This window comes from Carassius auratus, unplaced genomic scaffold (genome assembly GCF_003368295.1).
Source record: "Carassius auratus strain Wakin unplaced genomic scaffold, ASM336829v1 scaf_tig00215842, whole genome shotgun sequence".
Classification (NCBI taxonomy): domain Eukaryota; kingdom Metazoa; phylum Chordata; class Actinopteri; order Cypriniformes; family Cyprinidae; genus Carassius; species Carassius auratus.
This window is the reverse complement of record NW_020528269.1, coordinates 184,358-204,713: the sequence shown is the minus strand read 5'-3', so window position 1 is coordinate 204,713 and position 20,356 is coordinate 184,358. Positions and strand designations below refer to the sequence as shown.

At 41.0% G+C, this 20,356-nt stretch overlaps 1 protein-coding gene across 1 annotated transcript; it reads right to left on the bottom strand.

Moving 5' to 3' along the window:
• Positions 1-4,039: 4,039 nt before the first annotated feature.
• On the bottom strand, positions 4,040-20,065 carry LOC113096001 (zinc finger protein 501-like). The gene is made up of 3 exons (XM_026261376.1): positions 20,001-20,065; positions 12,159-12,208; positions 4,040-7,622 (listed from the first exon to the last, which is right to left on the bottom strand). Exons 1-3 carry the CDS (start codon positions 20,063-20,065, stop codon positions 6,205-6,207), a joined length of 1,533 nt encoding a protein of 510 aa, XP_026117161.1. The 3' UTR covers positions 4,040-6,204.
• Between the last annotated feature and the right edge of the window lie 291 nt (positions 20,066-20,356).

Sequence of the window (20,356 nt, the reverse complement as noted above, 5' to 3'; positions counted from 1 at the left end):
CACGATAGGGTGCTTTCACTCACACGGGTCGCTGGAAGACAGCCATGTGGCTTTTTGTAATGGACCCCATTCATAACGTCAAACGTGACCGACTGAAAGGGAATGTCTTGGTTACGTATGTAACCCACATTCCCTGAAGGAGGGAATGGAGACGTTACGTCCCCTTGCCACATCACTGTTCCGGTGAATGAAGACTTGAATGCGAGTTGCTCCTTATATACCTGCTCTGCAGGGCAGAGCTCGCGATGCAAATTCAGCAGACCAAGGTACTTTGTGTACCACTGGCTCGTTTTGTACCAGGTCGAAGGTGACTGGGACCTCAAGTGAGATCCTATTCGTAACGTCTCTGTTCCCTCCTTCAGGGAACGAGGGTTACATACGTAACCAAGATGTTCTTCTGCATTCTTTGGTCTGGCATATCACATCTTCCTTTTCACAATACCCATAGATTTTCTATGGGGTTAAGCTCAGGCGAGTTTGCTGGTCAATTAAGAACAGGGATCCCATGATCCTTAAACTAGGTACTGGTAGCTTTGTCACTGTCTGCAGGTGCCAAGTCCTGTTGGAAAATTAAATCTGCATCTCCATAAAGTTGGTCAGCAGCAGGAAGCATGTAGTGCTCTAAAACCTCCTGGTATATTGGCTACGTTGACCTTGGACCTCAGAAAACACAGTGGACAAACACTAGCAGGTGACATGGCACCCCAAACCATCAATGATTGTGGAAACTTTACACTAGACCTCAAGCAACGTGGATTGTATGACTTCTTTTCCTCCAGACTCTGGGACCCTGATTTCCAAAGGGCATGCAAAATTTACTTTCATCAGAAAACATAACTTTGGACCACTATGCAGCAGTCCAGTCCTTTTTGTCTTTAGCCCAGGCGAGACGTTTCTGACACTGTCTGTTGTTCAAGAGTGGTTTGACAAGGAATATGACAGCTGAAACCCATGTCTTGCATATGTCTGTGCGTAGTGGTTCTTTAAGCTTTTACTCCAGCTGCAGTCCAATCTTTTTGATTCTCCCCCCACATTTTTGATTGGGTTTTGTTTCACAATCCTCTACAGGGTGTGGTTATCCCTTACTTGTGCACTTTTTTCTACCACAAGTTATTAGTCTTCCCCATGATTGTGTAGCCTACAAAACTAGTTAATTAGCTGATTAGAGTGGGGCATCAGGTGTCTTCAATATTGAACCTTTTCACAATATTCTAATTTGCGATTTTCCTTAGTTGTCGGTTATAATCATCAAAATTAAAAGAATTTCATGATATAATTATATAATGGATATGGACTGAAAGTGCACACTCTCAGGTTTAATGTGAGAGTATTGCCTTCCATATTACATGAAGGTTTATGAATTAAACTTTAGAGTAGTCAACTCACCTTTTTCAAAGGAACCAAAAGTAATTGGTCAGTCAAATCAAAAGCTTTCGTGGACAGGTGTGGGCTATTCCTTAATATTTTTCATCATCATCAATTAAACAGGTAAAAGTTCTGGAGTTGTTTCTAAGGGTCAATCCCAATTCTATATTCCCCTAAGGATTGGGACACCATTACCATGACGTCACAAACCATCACTGAGTCTAGCTCTCAATAAACACATATACTGGTGTGCATTAGAGCCTTTAATTATCGTTCTGTATTAATGCGCTGCTTACTGACACACACATTGGAAATCAAACAGCTCACACATCCAAGAGAAAATAATCTTGTCAACATTGCCCCACAACTTTTAATAAATACAGTTTAAATACTGAATCGCTAACCGCTACATTATATTTTCCAATGACCAGAGGATACAATCGTTGTTTTTAAGTAAACTTACTCTAAAAAGAGAAAGGCCCAGACGCGAATACATGCAACTTCCATTTCTCTCTCTCTCGCTCTCGAATAGGCAATATTTGAGAAAATGTTTCAGCAATTTCTAATTATTGGGGGAATTAGCCCCCATCAATGTCTACAGCAGTTATCACCCTGATCAGACAATGCTTTGGCACTATCATGCTGTCTGAAATGATACGATTTTTTGCAAACATTTCTTTACGTAACATGATCGTTAATATGAATTCACAATTGAATGTAACATAAAACACATGATTACTTTTCGTTAAAATATTTATGCCAAAAAAATCTTACATTTATGCATCTTTTTGTTTGCTGTAGCGGCCATGTTGCCGAGATAAATCATACTCCTTCGTTTGACGTGTGGTCCCGAAAAATCTTAGTTTGAAGGGCTATCTGGCCCTTCCCCTGGCTAAGAGGTAGAATTGGGATTGGGACTTAAAGAGTAATTAAACCCTAAATCAAGTTTACCAATAATCTGTAAGAATGGGGTTTTATTAGTGCTGGTCATTGATTTGATTAACTTTTTTGACATTTGAGTATAAAGTGTTTTAATTCTACAATATATGGTGTAAAAACAACTGAGTGCTGCCCCCTTCAGGATGAATGGTGGCTACTGCAGTTGATTTTTCCTATTGGATGTTTGCGGTTGTACGTGACACAGGTGGCCGGTGGTGGCAGGTGATGTAAGCAGTTTCCAGCTCACCACACCCTTGGCACGAGCTTCCATGGCCTTTGCAGTATAAAACCATCTTGTTCCGTCGAAATGCGAGTATTGAAAACGATCAGGATAGAGTATTTTAGCATCTATTTAGCATAGCATTTATATAGTTATTCAGATTATTTTGTGTAGCATATGTAGTTAATTAGCATAGTTATTAGAGTTACGTTAGTATTGTTAGAAGTATAGTTAGTTATAGTATTGTATAGTATAGTATTGCATCAGTAGGATAGCTTCAAGTTAGCGTAGATTTATTTACAGTGGTCCGGATGGTACGTAGGTGTAGTGTTGCTGGTTGCAACAGCACTGCTAGACTGCATAGTTTTCCAGCAGACTTGAAAATTAGGCACCAGTGGTTGCATGCACTTAGCCTGGAAGACCACGAGTTCCCGCTAAGAGCTTGAGTGTGCAAACGGCATTTTGCGCCGGATTGCTTCTCCAATGCAATGGAGGTGAAAATGGGCTTCTCCACACAGCTTGTGTTGAAAAACGATGAAGTGCCGATCGCGATGCGGAGTTAAGACCTCAGAATTGATATGGCTCAGGCCCTGGCCCCACAGACACCTCAACATCCTCCACTTCAAGTGAAGGTGGGGGAGAAAGTCCTCTTTTTCAAATGAATGAACGCTCTGTTGCAAAGCTAGTTGTGTCACTACAGTCACTCTCCATTTTAGCGACTCTAACAGCAGCTGTCAATCTGTCACTGTTGATGCTCCACCCGCTCAGCCTGGCTGGTCTGGCCACTTTTCAGCATTTTTCCAATATTGCCAGTGGGTGGAGTCAGGCTCTGACCAGGGGTTTAGTTACTCTTTAACAACCGGATATTATATTCTGAACATGACACTATTCTATACTAGACAGCGAATGCATTCAAAATGTTAAAAGCGGCAAACTAGACATGGTAAACAAATTACTGATTACTCCTTTTAAAACTAATCACATTACTGTTCTGATTACTTTATTCAAAAGTATTTAGTTACATTACTTTTTTCTCAAATTAACTTATATTACACTTTTAACTTTTATTAACAATATGAATAAGGAAAATATGCTTTATCTGCATTTTAACAAAAGATAATTAACGGTCTTTAGATTTCCCTGTTTAAAATGAACGTAGTTTGTGGTTCATTATTAGCTTATTGATTAAACACATAAGACATAAAATAGTACAATGGCAAATATGTGGTTCAATGTTTTATTCAATTATTTATTTTAAATTAAAACATCTACAATAATGACAAACTCAGCCTATATTATAAGAAGAAATTAAACTTTTATTAACAAAAGCTGCGCTGTTGCATCAGTATCTCGCATCACTGTTATGTGACCCACCAAACCCCTATTATAGCCTAAATAGAAACTCTGCATTTGTTTGCACCTGTTAATTAATTTTAATTAATTAATTTTATATTAGTTAATGTTGCTTTTGTGCAATAGATGAATAACAATGTATTTTATTTAGATTTTATGTTTTGATATTTCTATTTTGCGGGAGTCCCCTGAATCATTTTATTTAACCGCATCCGGCACACACACACAGACACAAGTCTTTGCACTCGCTTATCAAGTCTTGTCCCACGCGCTGCACTATTGCGTCGGGTCTCGCGTGAGAAGATCTCTAATCCACTGGTACTCAACTCGACAGTGAGTGTGCTACACCCTCTTTACAATCTCAGTCAATCAATCTTTTTTTGTTATCAACATTTTTTTATTTTTGAATCAATAAAACAACATTGATTAAAAAAATAAAAATAAACGGAAGGGGAAGCAACAGACACATCAATATTTTTACATTCTGAAAGTATAAAAGAAAAAAAATCTTATTTAACCTGAAATCCCGGTAGATAAACATTTCCATGCATCAATGGTACTGGATTTAGCCTTGTTCATTTGTGCCATTGTACATTCACAAGTAACTATTTTAAGTAGGCTGTAAATTCAAATGCTTTTGTACACGTGAGTGAACCAGTTTTGTATTATTGTCTACTTTGCAGCTGTTAAACCAGCACACAACATTCTCTTTAATGAACTTAAAGATCAGTTGGAATCCTTATTGAGAAAACATGAACATGGGTTAGACATGTAATCAATTTGCAGCAAAATGGATAAAACAGAATTCACGTGTCCATAAATTGACAACAATTGGACATTCCCAAAACATGTGAAGAAAAGAACCTGATGATACAGTGTTACAGATAATACATTTCTACAGATATGGCAGTTATAGGTCGATTGAAGCTTCATTTTAAAACTTTTGTAAGGAGTTATTTATGCTCCATGGATGACTTTGAAATGGATATGATGATCAAAATATTTTAATTGTCAATTCAATATAGGTTTAATAGAAACTAGGCTTTGTAGTGTGATTATTAAGTTTGCTATATATTAAAGAAAAAGATGGCCAACCAGAGGATGGTGCAATCAAATTCCACATAGAATGAGAGGAAATGGGGGATGCCCACGGAACTCAATAGGCAGAGCAGAGAGCAGAGCGTAAATGAAAAAAGACTAAATATGATGCTGGTAAACCACTCTTAGTTCTCAGTTCTTGAAATGAGTCTTTGGTCATCATGTAAGTCATTGCATGGGTTTATGCCCAATTCAGGCTGGACATATTGGATGATTTCCACATGAAAAATTAAAGTTCTGCCATAAGGATGTCTTGTTAGAAAATTTGAAAGGTCCTCCCATCAGGCATACCACCCTTTTCCAGATCCTAATAGAATTGGCCACGACAGGGGCAAAATTTATGTGTATTATTTTTATTTCCTGTGCCAGCAAATAAAATATCTTGGAGATTACGTGGTTTAACCTTGTCAGCTTTGATTGCTCTCCGTGAAGCTTTAGATTGAGGATCAGCCCAAATACGAAGAGCCTTAATTTGAAAGGACAAATAATATAATTCAAAATTGGGTACACCCAATCCTCCCAGAAGTATAGGACGCTGCAACATGGCAAGTTTTATTCTGGGTAGTTTAACATTTTAGATAAACTGGGAAAGTATAGAAATGTTCAGCATAAAGTAACCTGGAGGAGGGCTGTAGACCGAGGGCTGTCGTCTTCTTCAAGACTGGATTAAAGCTCTTTCTCTTGGTACTTCTCATACAATTGTCGAATCCACAACTGAATCAAGAGAACTTTGTTGCTCTTTGAGCACTAGCTTGATAGCGTTAGCTATAGTTCCTCAGTAAATGGCAGAATCTTTTATTTTTTTCTTTATTGGTGATTGTTCAATCTGTCTTCCCGAACATCCTTGACTGTGGCTAGTTGTTTACAATTGATATATATAATTTCTGACAAAGTGAGCAGACCAAAGGACTATGCGTGCATTGCTGCCGAAGGGTCACATGATCTTCCATGACATCATTGTTTCACAAAATATACGTATTGGCTGTACACACGAAAACGCAAAGGTGTAGTTTATAGATTCAGCCACTCTGGACCCCGGTTTAAAAAGAAAAGTAGTGATTTCATTCTCCCAATATGTCGGATCCACCTGGATGAAACACATATACCATACAAAATATTTACGTATACAGCTAAACGTGTCTCCATGTGTACGGGGCCTTACTGTGATTGTTTTTTGTATAACTGTGTATAACAGATGACTGAATGAAACACTTCCCACGTACAGTGCTTTAATACGGTTTCTCTCCAGTGTGGATCCTCTCATGTCTTTTCAGACTTGATGAATCTATGTAACTCTTGTCACAGTGTGAACACTTATAATGTTTCTCTCCATTGTGGATCCTCTCATGTCTTTTCAGACTTGATGAATCACTATATCTCTTATCACAGTGTGTACACTTATAAGGTTTCTCTCCGGTGTGAATCCTCTCATGTGTTTTCAGATGTGATGAAACAAGGAATCTCTTGTCACAGTGTGAACATTTATAAGGTTTCTCTCCATTGTGGATGTTCTCATGTGTTTTCAGACTTGGCATCTGATTAAATCTCTTGTCACACTGTGAACACTTAAAAGGTTTCTCTCCAGTGTGGATCCTCACATGTGTTTTCATATTTGCTGAATGACTGAATCTCTTGTCACAGTGTGAACACTTATAAGGTTTCACTCCATTATGGATCCTTTCATGTGATTTCACACATGAAGAATCACTGAATCTCTTGTCACAGTAAGAACATTTATAAGGTTTCTCTCCAGTGTGAATCCTCTCATGTGTTATCAGACTTGATGAATCACTGAACCTCTTGTCACAGTGTGAACATTTATAAGGTTTCTCTCCAGTGTGAATCCTCTCATGTGTTTTCAGATATGGTAAACGATTGAATCTCTTGTCACATTGTGAACACTTATAAGGTTTCTCTCCAGTGTGGGTCCTCTCATGTGTTTTCAGATGTGTTGATTGATTAAATCTCTGGTCACAGTGTGCACACTTATAAGGTTTCTCTCCAGAGTGGATCCTCACATGTGTTTTCAGATTTGCTGATTGACTAAATCTCTGGTCACAGTGTGAACACTTATAAGGTTTCTCTCCAGTGTGGATCCTCGCATGCTGTTTTAAATTGCTCACTGAACTAAAAGTCTTTTCACACTCAAAGCACATGTGCGCTCTCACACTAGTATGTATTTTTTGATGTTCTTTCAAACTTTGTAGATTCAATAAACTCTTACCACACAAATTACATGAATGTGGTTTCTCCTTTAAATGAAATTTATAGTGTTTCTTAAGAAGTGAAGCCCATAAAAACATTTCACCACATTGATCACATGTGTACGGTTTCTCTCCAGTGTGGATCTTCATGTGTCTCTTAAGGTTTGCTGATTGTTTGAAACTCTTCCCGCACTGATCACAAGTGAAAGGTTTCTCTCCAGTATGAATTCTCATGTGACGCTCAAAACTCGCTTTGTGTGTGAATCTCTTTCCACACTGAGTGCAGGTGATTTCTTGATTTCTTGAAGATTTCTTGACTCTATTTTTCTTTACATCTTTCTGTTTGGTTTGAGAGCAACTCAAAGATTTTCCTCCAGTTTTAATATGATTTTTCTCCTCAACTTCACTTGTTTCTTCATTTTCCTCTTTCTCTTCAATGAACTCTGAAATAATAGTAAAATTATTTATGTTAATTTGTTAAAAGCTGAGAAAAGTGAACATAAAAGTGACCCCATTCAATGTTTAACGTATGTAAATACACAAGTAACTTTTTTGTTTGAGATTTAATTGGGACAATACTGTAAACATAAAATTCACACAATGTTATTTTTTGAAGCATCATTGTTCTTTGGGGTCAATATGACCCCAAGGTCTTTGAACTGTATAAAACAAGAAATATAAAAATATTACTAGGGCTGTGGCGGTGCCAGATCTTTACTAATTTTGTTTTATATACATAGAGCCCATCTATCTATCTATCTATATAAAAGGGATATGCCAGTATCAAATTTTCCTCTTTCGATTAATTGATAATGCTTTTATCATGGCATACGGTATTATCATGGTATTGATATTTATTTTTTAAAAAGTGGTCATAATGTAGTATAACAAGATTATATAACTTTTTTCTTATAAAAAAAATTACCGAACATTTAAATACAAATAAAGCAATACAGGAAAATATATAAAGTGCAAAAGAACAATAAAGACCCATAGGTATCACTTTACAATAAGACCTCATTATTTAACCTTAGTTAATGCTTTAACATTAACAAAGATGAATAACTTAGCAAATGTAGCTATTGTTCATTGTGAAAGTCTTAGTTCATGTTAGCTCATTAAATAACAGTTGCAACTTTCGATTTTACCAACATGATATTAAATATTGGTGTAACTAAGATTAATGAATGTTCAGATTAATTTGTCTTTTGCTGTTTGTGCTAACTAATGAATTAACTGATGTTAACTAATGAAGCCTTAATGTAAAGTGTGAATGAACAATAATCAAAACATTTCAAACAATATCTAGGGCATGTTGTAGTCCAGATTAAAATGGAAAAAAAATTGAAAATAAGTATATTAAATATAAATATTTAAGTATTTGGCTCTGTGATAAACACCATAGCAAATCTGAATGGCTATTTAAAATTATTTAAATTAGTTTTAGAAAGTAGTACAGCTGCTTTATTTATGGGGATTCCAGGGTAAGGGCTGCATTTTCTGCAGTTTAGCGCCATCTGCTGTCAGAGAGTGGATGTGCTTTCTTTCTCTCATGTGTTCCTCATGTGCTTCTCATGCATGCTTGTTTACATCAGAGCACACATGCTCTTTCAAGCATCATGCAGCAGTGTTGTGAATTTTGACCAGTTGATGAAAATAGAATTCTTAAAATGCATTTCAAATTCTGAATAATTTGTAATATATAATTATTCACGGTATTTAGAAGTGCCCATGATAGCATGAAGCTTTATCTCCTGAGCAATTATTGGGGTTTGTTTGCATTTTTTGGTTGTTGTACATTTAAAGGTGTCACAGTGTCTGGGTTGTGTTCCCTGGGATTCCACTATATGTCCACCGATCGTGACAGAAGGACTCCGTCACACTAGGAACCAGCGGTATGTCTTTTTTCCGTTCCCCAGCCAAGATGGTGGAGAGGCGAACCAAGTATCTTAGGTTGACCGCCCTCCACCAAGAGGGAAATGAAGTGGGCGCCCTGGCTCAGGTGTTCTGGTCCCTGGCCAAGGGCATGGGCTACAACGATGCGACCCTTAAAGACAATTTTAATGGCGGGCTGGATGATCCAGTGTCTCAGAAGGAGATGGCGCAGTTAGAGACACTGGAATTCTGGGAATTCGTGCGCTACCTGCAGAATCAGTGTCGGTGGGATGCCCCAGCCACTCCTGTCTCTTCCGGCGGGGTGGTCGGCGGCCCAGCACCACTGCCCAGAATGGCTACCAGCCAAGCGCCACAGCACAAGATGGCGTACATTTAAAGGTGTCACAGTGTCTGGGTTGTGTTCCCTGGGATTCCACTATATGTCCACTGATCGTGACAGAAGGACTCCGTCACACTAGGAACCAGCGGTATGTCTTTTTTCCGTTCCCCAGCCAAGATGGTGGAGAGGCGAACCAAGTATCTTAGGTTGACCGCCCTCCACCAAGAGGGAAATGAAGTGGGCACCCTGGCTCAGGTGTTCTGGTCCCTGGCCGAGGGCATGGGCTACAACGATGCGACCCTTAAAGACAATTTTAATGGCATGCTGGATGATCCAGTGTCTCAAAAGGAGATGGCGCAGTTAGAGACACTGGAATTCTGGGAATTCATGCGCTACCTGCAGAATCAGTGTCGGTGGGATGCCCCAGCCACTCCTGTCTCTTCCGGCGGGGTGGTCGTTAGAATATACCTTAGAATAGGTGGTCGTTAGAATATACCTTTTTTCATTAAAATGTTTTATAAATTCATTAAAACACACTGCCTCTCCATTTGCTGTGTGTGTGAGAACGTGCGTCTGTGTTATAATCTAGGATGACACAGTGACAATGCAACGGCTCACTCATCTGCTGACAAAATTTATGATGATGATGATGATGACGATGACGACGACAACCCTGAATTGATGGCAGTTCTCAATGCAAAAAAAAAAAAAAAAACGTATACTTTAACCCCGGGAAGCCATTTTTTTTATTATCTGGGAACCTCCTGGAATCGCAATTAGTTTTGGACTTTTGAGAAGCAACTGGGCAGGATTTGTTGTGAAAACCTGCCAACCCTGATCTGAACACACGTGCTGGAGATATACTTCTATGCTGGAGATTTACTTCTAATTAAAGGAGCGTCTTTACTGATGAGATGTGCATGAAAATCGCATTCAATTTTTTGCACAGCCCTAATTGATATTTTCTTACAACCCCTGATATTTTCACAATTAATAATTTGGTATTTCTCTTGTACCATTGTCCTCTTTTATGCTAAGAAAAAAAGTCTCCTAGCAGTTCTCTCTCAAGTATTTAATTAAGTCGGAGTATGATTCAGTTGGCTATATAATACTTTTAATTGTAAGGAAATTACTTGTTTTTAAAAGTTTTGGATCAGTATTCTTACCTGTTGATCAAAAATAGCATTAAACCTATACACTTTTTTATTTAGTAAGTTTCAGGAGGGTGTATTCATTTTTACAACAAAATTTATATCGCTTTTGATAAGAAAACCTTATTCTGCTGAATAATTTTGGCATTCTTCTTTCATTTACATTTATCCATTTAGCAGACTCTTTTATTCAAAGCGACTTACAAATGAAGACAGTGGAAGCAATCAAAAACAACAAAAAGAGCAATTTTCTTTCGTAATTGATCTAGCAGGCTTGTTGTAAGTTTCAGAGGGTGTGTACTCATTTATGCTAAACCCCGTATATTCACTATATACAATGCTTAATTTAATTAAAACAAATTTATATAAGGTTTTAAATAAATTATGTAAGATTGGTGCCACTGCTGCTCTAAACTAACAGTACTGGTGATTACCAAAATCACGTTTTAGCTTTCTGTATTGGTTAGTCCTCCGATTTGCGTAAGCTCTTTAGTAACAGTAGTAGGCTAGTTCTAATGCTACAATTATTGCTGTTGTCTATAAAAGAAAGGCTGGAAAAAGTAGCCTAGTCAAGCACTTTAGTGTTTTTTTCCTTCCCAGATGCCCAAGTACAGTCAAAAAATACCTAAACAATGACAGTGAGAATACAAGCTGTTATGAAAGGTATAGGAGGCAATTTTTGTTATCACGTGAATAAATACTATTTGTTTGTTTGAGTTTGTTATTTGCCCAATTAACGATAATAAAATGTTTTGATTTAAACAGTTTTATTGACAGATTCCTAAAATATTTAACTTTCTCTTTTTATTATGGTAGGCAGTCTAATAAATTTTTAAGCACTGCATGTTTTTATAGTGTTAAATTGGCATTTTTGTTTGAAAGACATTTGGCATAATTTGAAAAAATGTTTTTGTCAAAATAAAGAAAATTTGGATTTAAAAAAAAAAAAAAATAATAATAATGATAATAATAATAATAATCGGCCAATAGATTGCCAAAATAATCCTTAGTTGCAGCCTTAAATATCAATTTAAATAATGTATTATATTCATGCTTTTATGAGGAACAATGTTTAATTTGGTCACTGGCTTGATTTTTCACACACACAAAAACATTAACACTTAAGACATATAAAATCTGACTGAACTTGAATAATTACACATCAGAAATCACTGATTACAGATAAGACATTAGAATAAACAAGTTTATTTCTATGTTGTGACAATGAACTGTGTGCTGTATGTGTTGTGAGATGTATGCATTATCTGAAAGCTGAATAAATAATCTTTACATTGATGTATAGTTTGTTACGATGAGACTATATTTGGCCGAGATAAAGCTATTTGGAAGATATCTGGAATCTGAGCACGCAAAAAAGTTAATATTTTGAGAAAATAACCTTTAAAGTTATTCGATAGTTATATGATTCCAAAACGCAAAAATAAAGTCTAATTAATTAAATATCCTCAGTGTCAGTTCAGTCACATTTCCATAAGAACTTTGAAACATGGTTATAAGAAAATGTAATGATAGTTAAGGTCTTATTTTTACACAAAGGATCTGTGAATGTAACACATTTTTCTTTAACGACTGTTTGAAGAATAAAAACCTACCTCCTTGTTCCTCGTGTTTTATTCTCAATATTTCTGGTTCCTCTTCTTTTATTCTCAATATTTCTGGTTCCTCTTCTTTTATTCTGCAGGTTTCTGGTTCCTCTTGTTTTATTCTCAATATTTCTGGTTCCTCTTGTTTTATTCTCAATATTTCTGGTTTCTTGTGTTTTATTCTCAATATTTCTGGTTCCTCGTGTTTTATTCTCAATATTTCTGGTTCCTCGTGTTTTATTCTCAATATTTCTGGTTCCTCGTGTTTTATTCTCAATATTTCTGGTTCCTCGTGTTTTATTCTCAATATTTCTGGTTCCTCTTCTTTTATTCTCAATCTTTCTGGTTCCCCGTGTTTTAATCTAAATATTTCTGGTTCCCCATGTTTTATACTCAATATTTCTGATTCCTCTTCTTTTATTCTCCAGTTTTCTGTTTCCTCTGGTTTTGTTTTCCAGGTTTCTGGTACCTCTTGTTTTATTTTCCTGGTTTCTGGTTCCTCTTCTTTTATTTCACTCGTGTTTTCCTCACTCTCCTCTTTAACAAACTCCATATTCACAGCAGATCTCAGTTCAGCTGATACTCCTCCAGAATTTCTTGCTGAAAATATTACAGGCGTTTAATGACCCGATTCAAAAACTGTATTTTTCCACTGACAGAAACAACATTTCTAACAGCTTGTATTAAACTAGCATCACGACAAAACAACAGAGAGCGCGGTGAAACTAATCTTCTTCTTCTGAGGTCTAATGGTGTTTATCAAACAAACGAATGTGTTTTAGCGCCACCCGCTGGACTGGAGAGTGAAGCGGCGAGAAGAGGATGGCGCTTTCACACTAGACGCGAATGAAGCGTTAAGCGCGAGAGATTTACATTTTACGTCAATGCAAAGACGCGAATAGACAACATGTATGGCAAGCCTATAGGGTCAGAATTACGCTATAGCTTAATCTCGTTTACGGTTTGTATTAGCGCCGCAAAATACGCCGTTGTGATTACAAACGTCGTAAAAACGTGCGAAAATACGTCAACGACGCCGTGTTTTAGTGTCCACGAAATACGCTGTTTTTTAAGCCTTTTTTTTTTTGGTTGTATGGAGCAGGCGTCGTTTGGCGTTTTGCTAATAGTATAATGAGTCACACCCACTGATCCCCTCAGCCAGTACGTTTGAACGGTTTCCACCTAATCAATGGTAAACTAAAACAGACCAGTCTAAATGAGCACTGATCATTTTAGCCATAATGAATTAACAGGATATATTTACCGATACCCTATAACTTTTTGGATATTTCATCTCTACTAACATTAAACATATAAAAAATGCACCTTTTCATCATAGTGTAATGTAAGGCTTATTGCTAAGATTTCATGTTCAGCAATTATCCTACCTTCATCCTTTTATGTATTCAACTTATTACACTGATACCTTTTACTACTGCATTAGTAAATGACTGGACACAGCTTTGAGTGTTGTTTTCAAAACAAAAAAAACATAAGTGAGATAATGTTTAAAAGTTGTGCATCATATCATGTAGCCTGTTGATCCCCTGCTTGTTAAAGTGCCAGACTCCAAACTGCACCAAGTGCTGGCTCGTGTTCGGCTCTTAGCATCCATGACATCCTTAATCCAGTCAACATTGGATTATGTTTAGATTTTGCAAATTGTCTTAACATTACCTCTGAACATGGGTGAATACACAACTGTACGTTCAATAGTTTGCATTTAGATCAACCCTATACATTCATAAAGGCAGCAATGGCTTTACAACCAACTTCAGTAAACCACCATGTGCTTAACTTTTTAAAACAAGTTTTATTTTTGAAACATTCTGTATAAAACAGATGAATATAATCCCAAACTTTAGCTTGCAGTGTTTTTTTCATGAATGGATTGTTAAAAAATTGTAGACGAACAACCCAAATACAATATTTCAAGACAAAAGAATAATAAAAATAATAATAATTAAAAAAATAATAAAATAAATAAATGATAAAAATATTTTTTTTGACTGAAACCAGTTGGTCTTTTTGTGAAAAACTATAGTTTATGTGAAAAAATGTTTTACTGATGTGTCTCATTACAAGAGAGGTGTACATTTGTGCAGTGAAAATGTTGAACTGTTTGAGAATGGAACCTGCAACAGAATCCATGATAAAAAGAGTATAGGAGCAAGTGACCCGTCTTGATTTTTGTCGACAGCCAGAAGTGGCCCTAAATTTGACAAGAGGCAGTCGCCTCGAAATTCTTCACGCAAGGAAAAACCCTAACTTCAATGTAATACATTTCTACTTAAAATATTAAATGCTTCTTCAAACTCTGATAAAATGTTAGAACCAACAGCCTTGTGCATATAGTGTGGTTGTGCTTCGGGTGATCCTTGAAAGTCTCCCAGCTCTACGTCCTTTCTGATGCAGTCCCCTCCTCTCTGTCCCACGTGTACGCTTTCTGTATGGTCCTGTAGTAAATACTCATAAAATATCAGCTTGTTAAATATCTTTAATTGAAAACTGAATGCAAAAGAAAATAACATACAATATTTTCACTTTATAGTTCAATAACAGAGGAGTTGGAAACAAAGTGCACAACTCTATTCATTAATGGCCCCATGACATGGATTATTTCCTTTTCTTTAAATGCTTTTTAATGTTTCCTTAGGTGTATTTATATTGTTAGTATGATTTTTACATTCAAAATTTAGCTTTGCATTGCATTTGAAATGCGTATTACATGTGAAACCCCTCTCAAATCTCTCTCTCCTTTATATATATATATATATATATATATATATATATATATATATATATATATATATATATATATATATATATATATATATTTTACTATTACAGCTGTCGAGATGGAAGTGGAAGTGTTGATTATATAATTTTTTTTTTTACCTTTTCCCATCACATGAAAGGCTGCAGTGATGATGAGCCTTGAGTAGACAGTCTGTTTATCGCATTAATGCAGTGATCTCGTCATTATTGCACGTTTTCTCTCACAAAATGCTTTCACCACAACTAACAGCAAACACATGAATACACCACATGAAAACAGTAAGAGTTTTGTTGTGCAGCATAACAGCGTCATTCATTGTAACGGCAGTTTAAGCAAGAGTGCAGATATACTCGCAATGTGTGACAGCTCCAAAAAAAAGGGAGCGTTCTTTGATCACTCTCTGTAGTTAAATCACAAATTATATAACAGATTTGTTTCATGCTACTATGAGAAACGACGTGAAGTTGATCGTATAGTCACTGGCTTGATTCACTGATGCATACACAGTATTAAACGATTTAAAAAAGAAAGTTGTGTGAACTTGAATAATTATCTACACATCAGAAATCACTGATCACAGATCAGGCATTAATGAACACTGTTACTCTAAATTTCTAGAAACTTGGCGACCATATACAGGCTAGGGGAACTCATATTAATGTTAAAAAACCTGAAATTGTGAAATTTTCATGTCATAGGACTGTAGTAAGTTCGTGTGGCAAGGAAGAGGACAAAGGGGTCGGCTGGACTGCTGACGTATTTATTTAACCAAAACTAAACAAAGAACAAAGAAAATCACAAACACCCAAACAGTGACTCTTATTCTGACACGCTCTGTCAAACTTCTGGTTCACTCCTTCCGGTTTTCCGTCTCCGGTTCGGGTCAGCAGTCCGCCTCTCTCTCGCTTGCATCCGTTTCTCCCGGCGTTTTATACTCTCTCCACGCCAATTACTAGAACGAGAAACAGGTGATGATAATTTTTGCCCAAACCACTCACTTACTGCTCGTCTCCTGATTCTCTCTCCCGCTGCAGACTTCGCTAAACCACGCCCCCCCTGCCACATACCCCCACTGCCCGACTCAGGCCGGGGAGCCATCCGGCCTGCACCCCCCCCCCCCATTTCTGGAGAGGAAGTCGGCCACCGCCATCTGAACATCCGGACTGTGGATCACCTTGAACTTAAAAGGCTGAAGAGCTAGATACCAACGAGTGATCCGCGCGTTGGTATCCTTCATGCGGTGGAGCCACTGCAGCGGAGCGTGGTCCGAACAGAGGGTGAACTCCCGTCCCAGGAGATAATAGCGGAGGGTGAGGACGGCCCATCTGATGGCAAGGCACTCTTTCTCGATGGTGCTGTACTTAGCCTCTCTCTTCGAGAGCTTCCGGCTAATGTACAGCACCGGCCGTTCCTCCCCCTCTATCTCCTGGGACAGGACTGCCCCCAGCCCCCTGTCCGATGCGTCTGTCTGCAACAGAAAAGGGAGATAAAAATCAGGAGAGTGTAACAGCGGCCCGCCACACAGAGCAGCCTTGACCTGAGTAAAGGCCTGCTGACACGGCTCCGTCCACTGGATCGTATCTGGTACCTCCTTTTTAGTAAGGTCAGTCAAAGGGCTGGTGAGGTCCGAATAATTAGGAATAAACCGTCTATAATATCCCGCCAGCCCCAAGAACTGTCTTACCTCCTTTTTGGTCTTGGGTCGTGGGCAGGTCGCAATAGCGGCAGTCTTATCAATTTGGGGACGTACCTGCCCATGCCCCAAGTGGAAGCCCAGATACCTTACTTCCACACGCCCAATCGCACACTTCTTTGGGTTGGCCGTGAGCCCCGCTCCCCTCAGCGACCTCAGGACAGCCCTCAGATGCTGCATATGCCGCTGCCAGTCATTACTAAATATAATAATATCATCTAGGTAGGCAGCAGCATATGCAGCATGGGGCCGTAGAATCCGATCCATGAGGCGCTGGAAGGTAGCTGGGGCCCCAAACAAGCCAAACGGAAGGGTAACAAATTGGTGTAATCCGAACGGCGTTGTGAAAGCTGTCTTTTCTCTGGACAATGGAGACAAGGGGATCTGCCAATAGCCCTTTGTTAAGTCCAATGTCGAATAAAAGCGAGCCGTGCCTAGCCGATCAAGCAACTCGTCCAATGCCCGCGGCATTGGATACGCGTCGAATTTCGACACAGCATTCACCTTGCGGTAATCTACACAGAATCGGACTGAGCCGTCCGTTTTCGGAACTAAAACTATAGGTCTCGCCCAGTTACTATTACATTCTTCTATTACCCCCATGTCAAGCATAGCGCCCAATTCAGCCTGAACTACTTGTTTCTTGTGCTCAGGTAAACGATACGGCCGGCTGCGAACTACCACGCCCGGCTCGGTCTCGATATGGTGCTGAATTAGGTTAGTACGGCCCGGTAGGGGCGAGAAGACGTCGCCAAACTCTGCCTGCAATTTCGTTACATCAGTGAGTTGGGACGGCGAGAGGTGGTCTCCACCTGGAGCCAGGGCGAGGGATTGGGGTTTGATATTCGCCTCTGGCCTGAGATCATCCTCTCCGCCAATCACCGTTGCCAACATCACTGATTCCGCCTCATTCCATTTTTTAAGGAGGTTGAGGTGGTATATCTGACTGGACCCGTTCCTATCGGACTGTATTACCTCATAATCGAGATCTCCGACCTGTCGTGCGACCTCAAACGGTCCCTGCCACTTAGCCATTAATTTGGAGCTCGACGTTTGGAGTAATACAAGTACTTTCTCTCCCGGTGCAAATTTGCGTAACCTAGTTCCCCTGTTATACAGCTGGCTCTGGCGGTCCTGGGCTTGTAACAAATTCTCCATGGATAGCCGCCCCAATGTGTGGAGTTTTGTTCTCAAGTCCAGCACATACTGAATTTCGTTTTTGCCCTGAGACGGTCCCTCCTCCCAAGTTTCTCTCAGTTCGTCGAGCACCCCCCGGGGCTGGCGTCCATAGAGAAGCTCGAAGGGGGAAAACCCCGTGGAGGCTTGTGGGACCTCTCGCACAGCAAATAACAAGGGCTCTAGCCACCTATCCCAATTTTTGGCGTCTTCGTGAACGAACTTACGAATCATGGATTTAAGTGTGCGATTAAATCGTTCGACCAGGCCGTCGGTTAGTGGGTGATAGACGTTAGTTCGAATCGATTTAATGTCCAACAATCCGTACAGTTCGCGTAGCGTACGTGACATAAACGCCGTGCCCTGATCGGTGAGGATTTCTTTTGGAACCCCCACCTGGGAGATAAGACGAAACAGGGCATCCGCAACACTTTTAGCGGAAATGTTGCGGAGGGCCACCGCTTCAGGATATCGTGTTGCATAATCAACTATGACTAATGCAAAGCGATGTCCTCGTGCCGATCGCTCTAATGGCCCGATGAGGTCCATGCCAATTCTCTCGAAGGGGACCTGCATTAAGGGAAGAGGGCGCAAAGGCGCTTTTGGGGCGGCCGGTGGGTTTACCAATTGACATTCCGGACAAGACGCGCACCACCTGCGCACGTTGTCATGAATGCCCGGCCAAAAGAAGCGGGCCATGAGGCGATTTAGTGTTGCGGCCTGTCCCAAATGGCCCGCCATAGGATTAAAATGAGCCGCCCGGAAAAGCATTTCCCGGCGGCTCTTTGGAATTAACAATTGGGTTGTATTCAATTTTGTCCGAGCGTCTTGGGTCACTCCATACAACCGGTCTTTTAAAATGGCAAAATACGGATAGGAGAGCGGGAGGGCAGGTTGGAGAGACTGGCCATCGATGGCGCGGACCTGTTGAAACGCATGTTTTAGTGTCTCATCCTGAGACTGCTCCAGAGGAAAGTCATCACGCTCTGAGAGAATTAGTCTCCCGATTTCGTTCGGTTCCCCTGAAGCAGACCACAGCGACCCTGGCTCAGTTTCTCCCACCTGTACCCGCACGGCCTCCTTCCGTGCCTTATTTCCCCAAGAGGCATCCGCACATAACGACCCCAATAAAACCGTAAACGCGGGCCAATTCGTTCCCAAAATTACCGGATGCCGGAGGTGGGGACTAACCGCCACCTCTACACTATGCTTTTGTCCCCGGAAATGAATGCTAATTGGGACAACCGGATACTCCACCACATCCCCGTGTACACACCGCACCTTAACCACGCGGCTTGTATCCAATGCCCCCGGTTGAATCAGGCTTTGATGGATTGAGGTTTGGTTACATCCCGAATCCACCAAGGCCGGATATGTACCCCCCTTGATACTCACGGGTATTTGGTACTCGCCAGCCTGACCGGGGGTGACCTGTGGGACATCCGGGACCCGGATCATCGTCCCCACCTCCATCGCTGGACACCTGTCCACAAAATGCTCCGGGTCCCCGCAACGCCAACAGGCCAGCCCAGACCTACCCACCGCCCCAGTGGCAGGGAGTGGATTGGAGAATTGGCGCGGAGAGAGTGGAGAAACGGAAGCACTGTCCCCCCCAGCAGGCACAATCCCTGCCCCTCTGGGCGGGGCCCTTGGGCTCCCGAAGTGTCCATGGTCGATCCCGCCCCGCCCCCGGGGCGGGACACGAGGAGGGCCGGGAGGACGGGACCTAGGGAGAGGGACAGGGCGAGAGAGAGAGGGGGAGAGAGAGAAGGAGAGAGAGAGTTAGCAGGTGGGGGTGCGCCGACCCCTGGGCACGCCACCATGTGGTCCTCCGCCAGATGGATGGCCGAGTCCAGCGACGTGGGGCGGTGGCACTGGACCCACTCGGCCGTCTTCTTGGGAAGCCGAGCGATGAACTGCTCCAGCACCACCAGGTCGACGACATGCTCCACGTCACTTCCCTCGGCCAGTAGCCACTTGCGGCAGGAGTCCCGGAGCTGTTGGGCCATCGCGAAGGGCCGGCCGGCCTCGCCCAAATCCAGGGACCGGAAGCGCTGGCGATGTTGCTCTGGCGACCGGCCGACCCGCTGGATAATGGCCCTCTTGAGGTCGTCGAAGACCAGGAGGTTCGCCACCGGAAGTTGTTGCGCGGCCACCTGGGCCTCACCGGAGAGCAGGGGTATTAGGCGTATTAGGCGCTCACCCGCAGGCCTCCGCCGACTTTTCGAAGAGCTCCAGGAAGGCCTCCGGATCGTCCTGGGCCCCCATCTTGTGAAGCGGCAGGTGCATGGGGGCAGCGGGCGGCCCGGCGGCCTCGGCGCGAACCTCCCGATCCATCCAGCTCCGGAACCTCTCGCGGTCCTCCTGCTGGGCCTGAACGATGGCCTGGAATCATCTCTCCTGATCGGTCCTCAGGTCCAGCAGGGCCTGATGTTGTTCTTGGTGCAGGACCGCAAGGGAAGCGATGATATCCGCAAGCGGCGTGGAGGACGGGCTTTGCATGGCGGCGGCGGTCCTTCTTCCTTCCCGGGTTTCGGCACCAGTGTAGTAAGTTCGTGT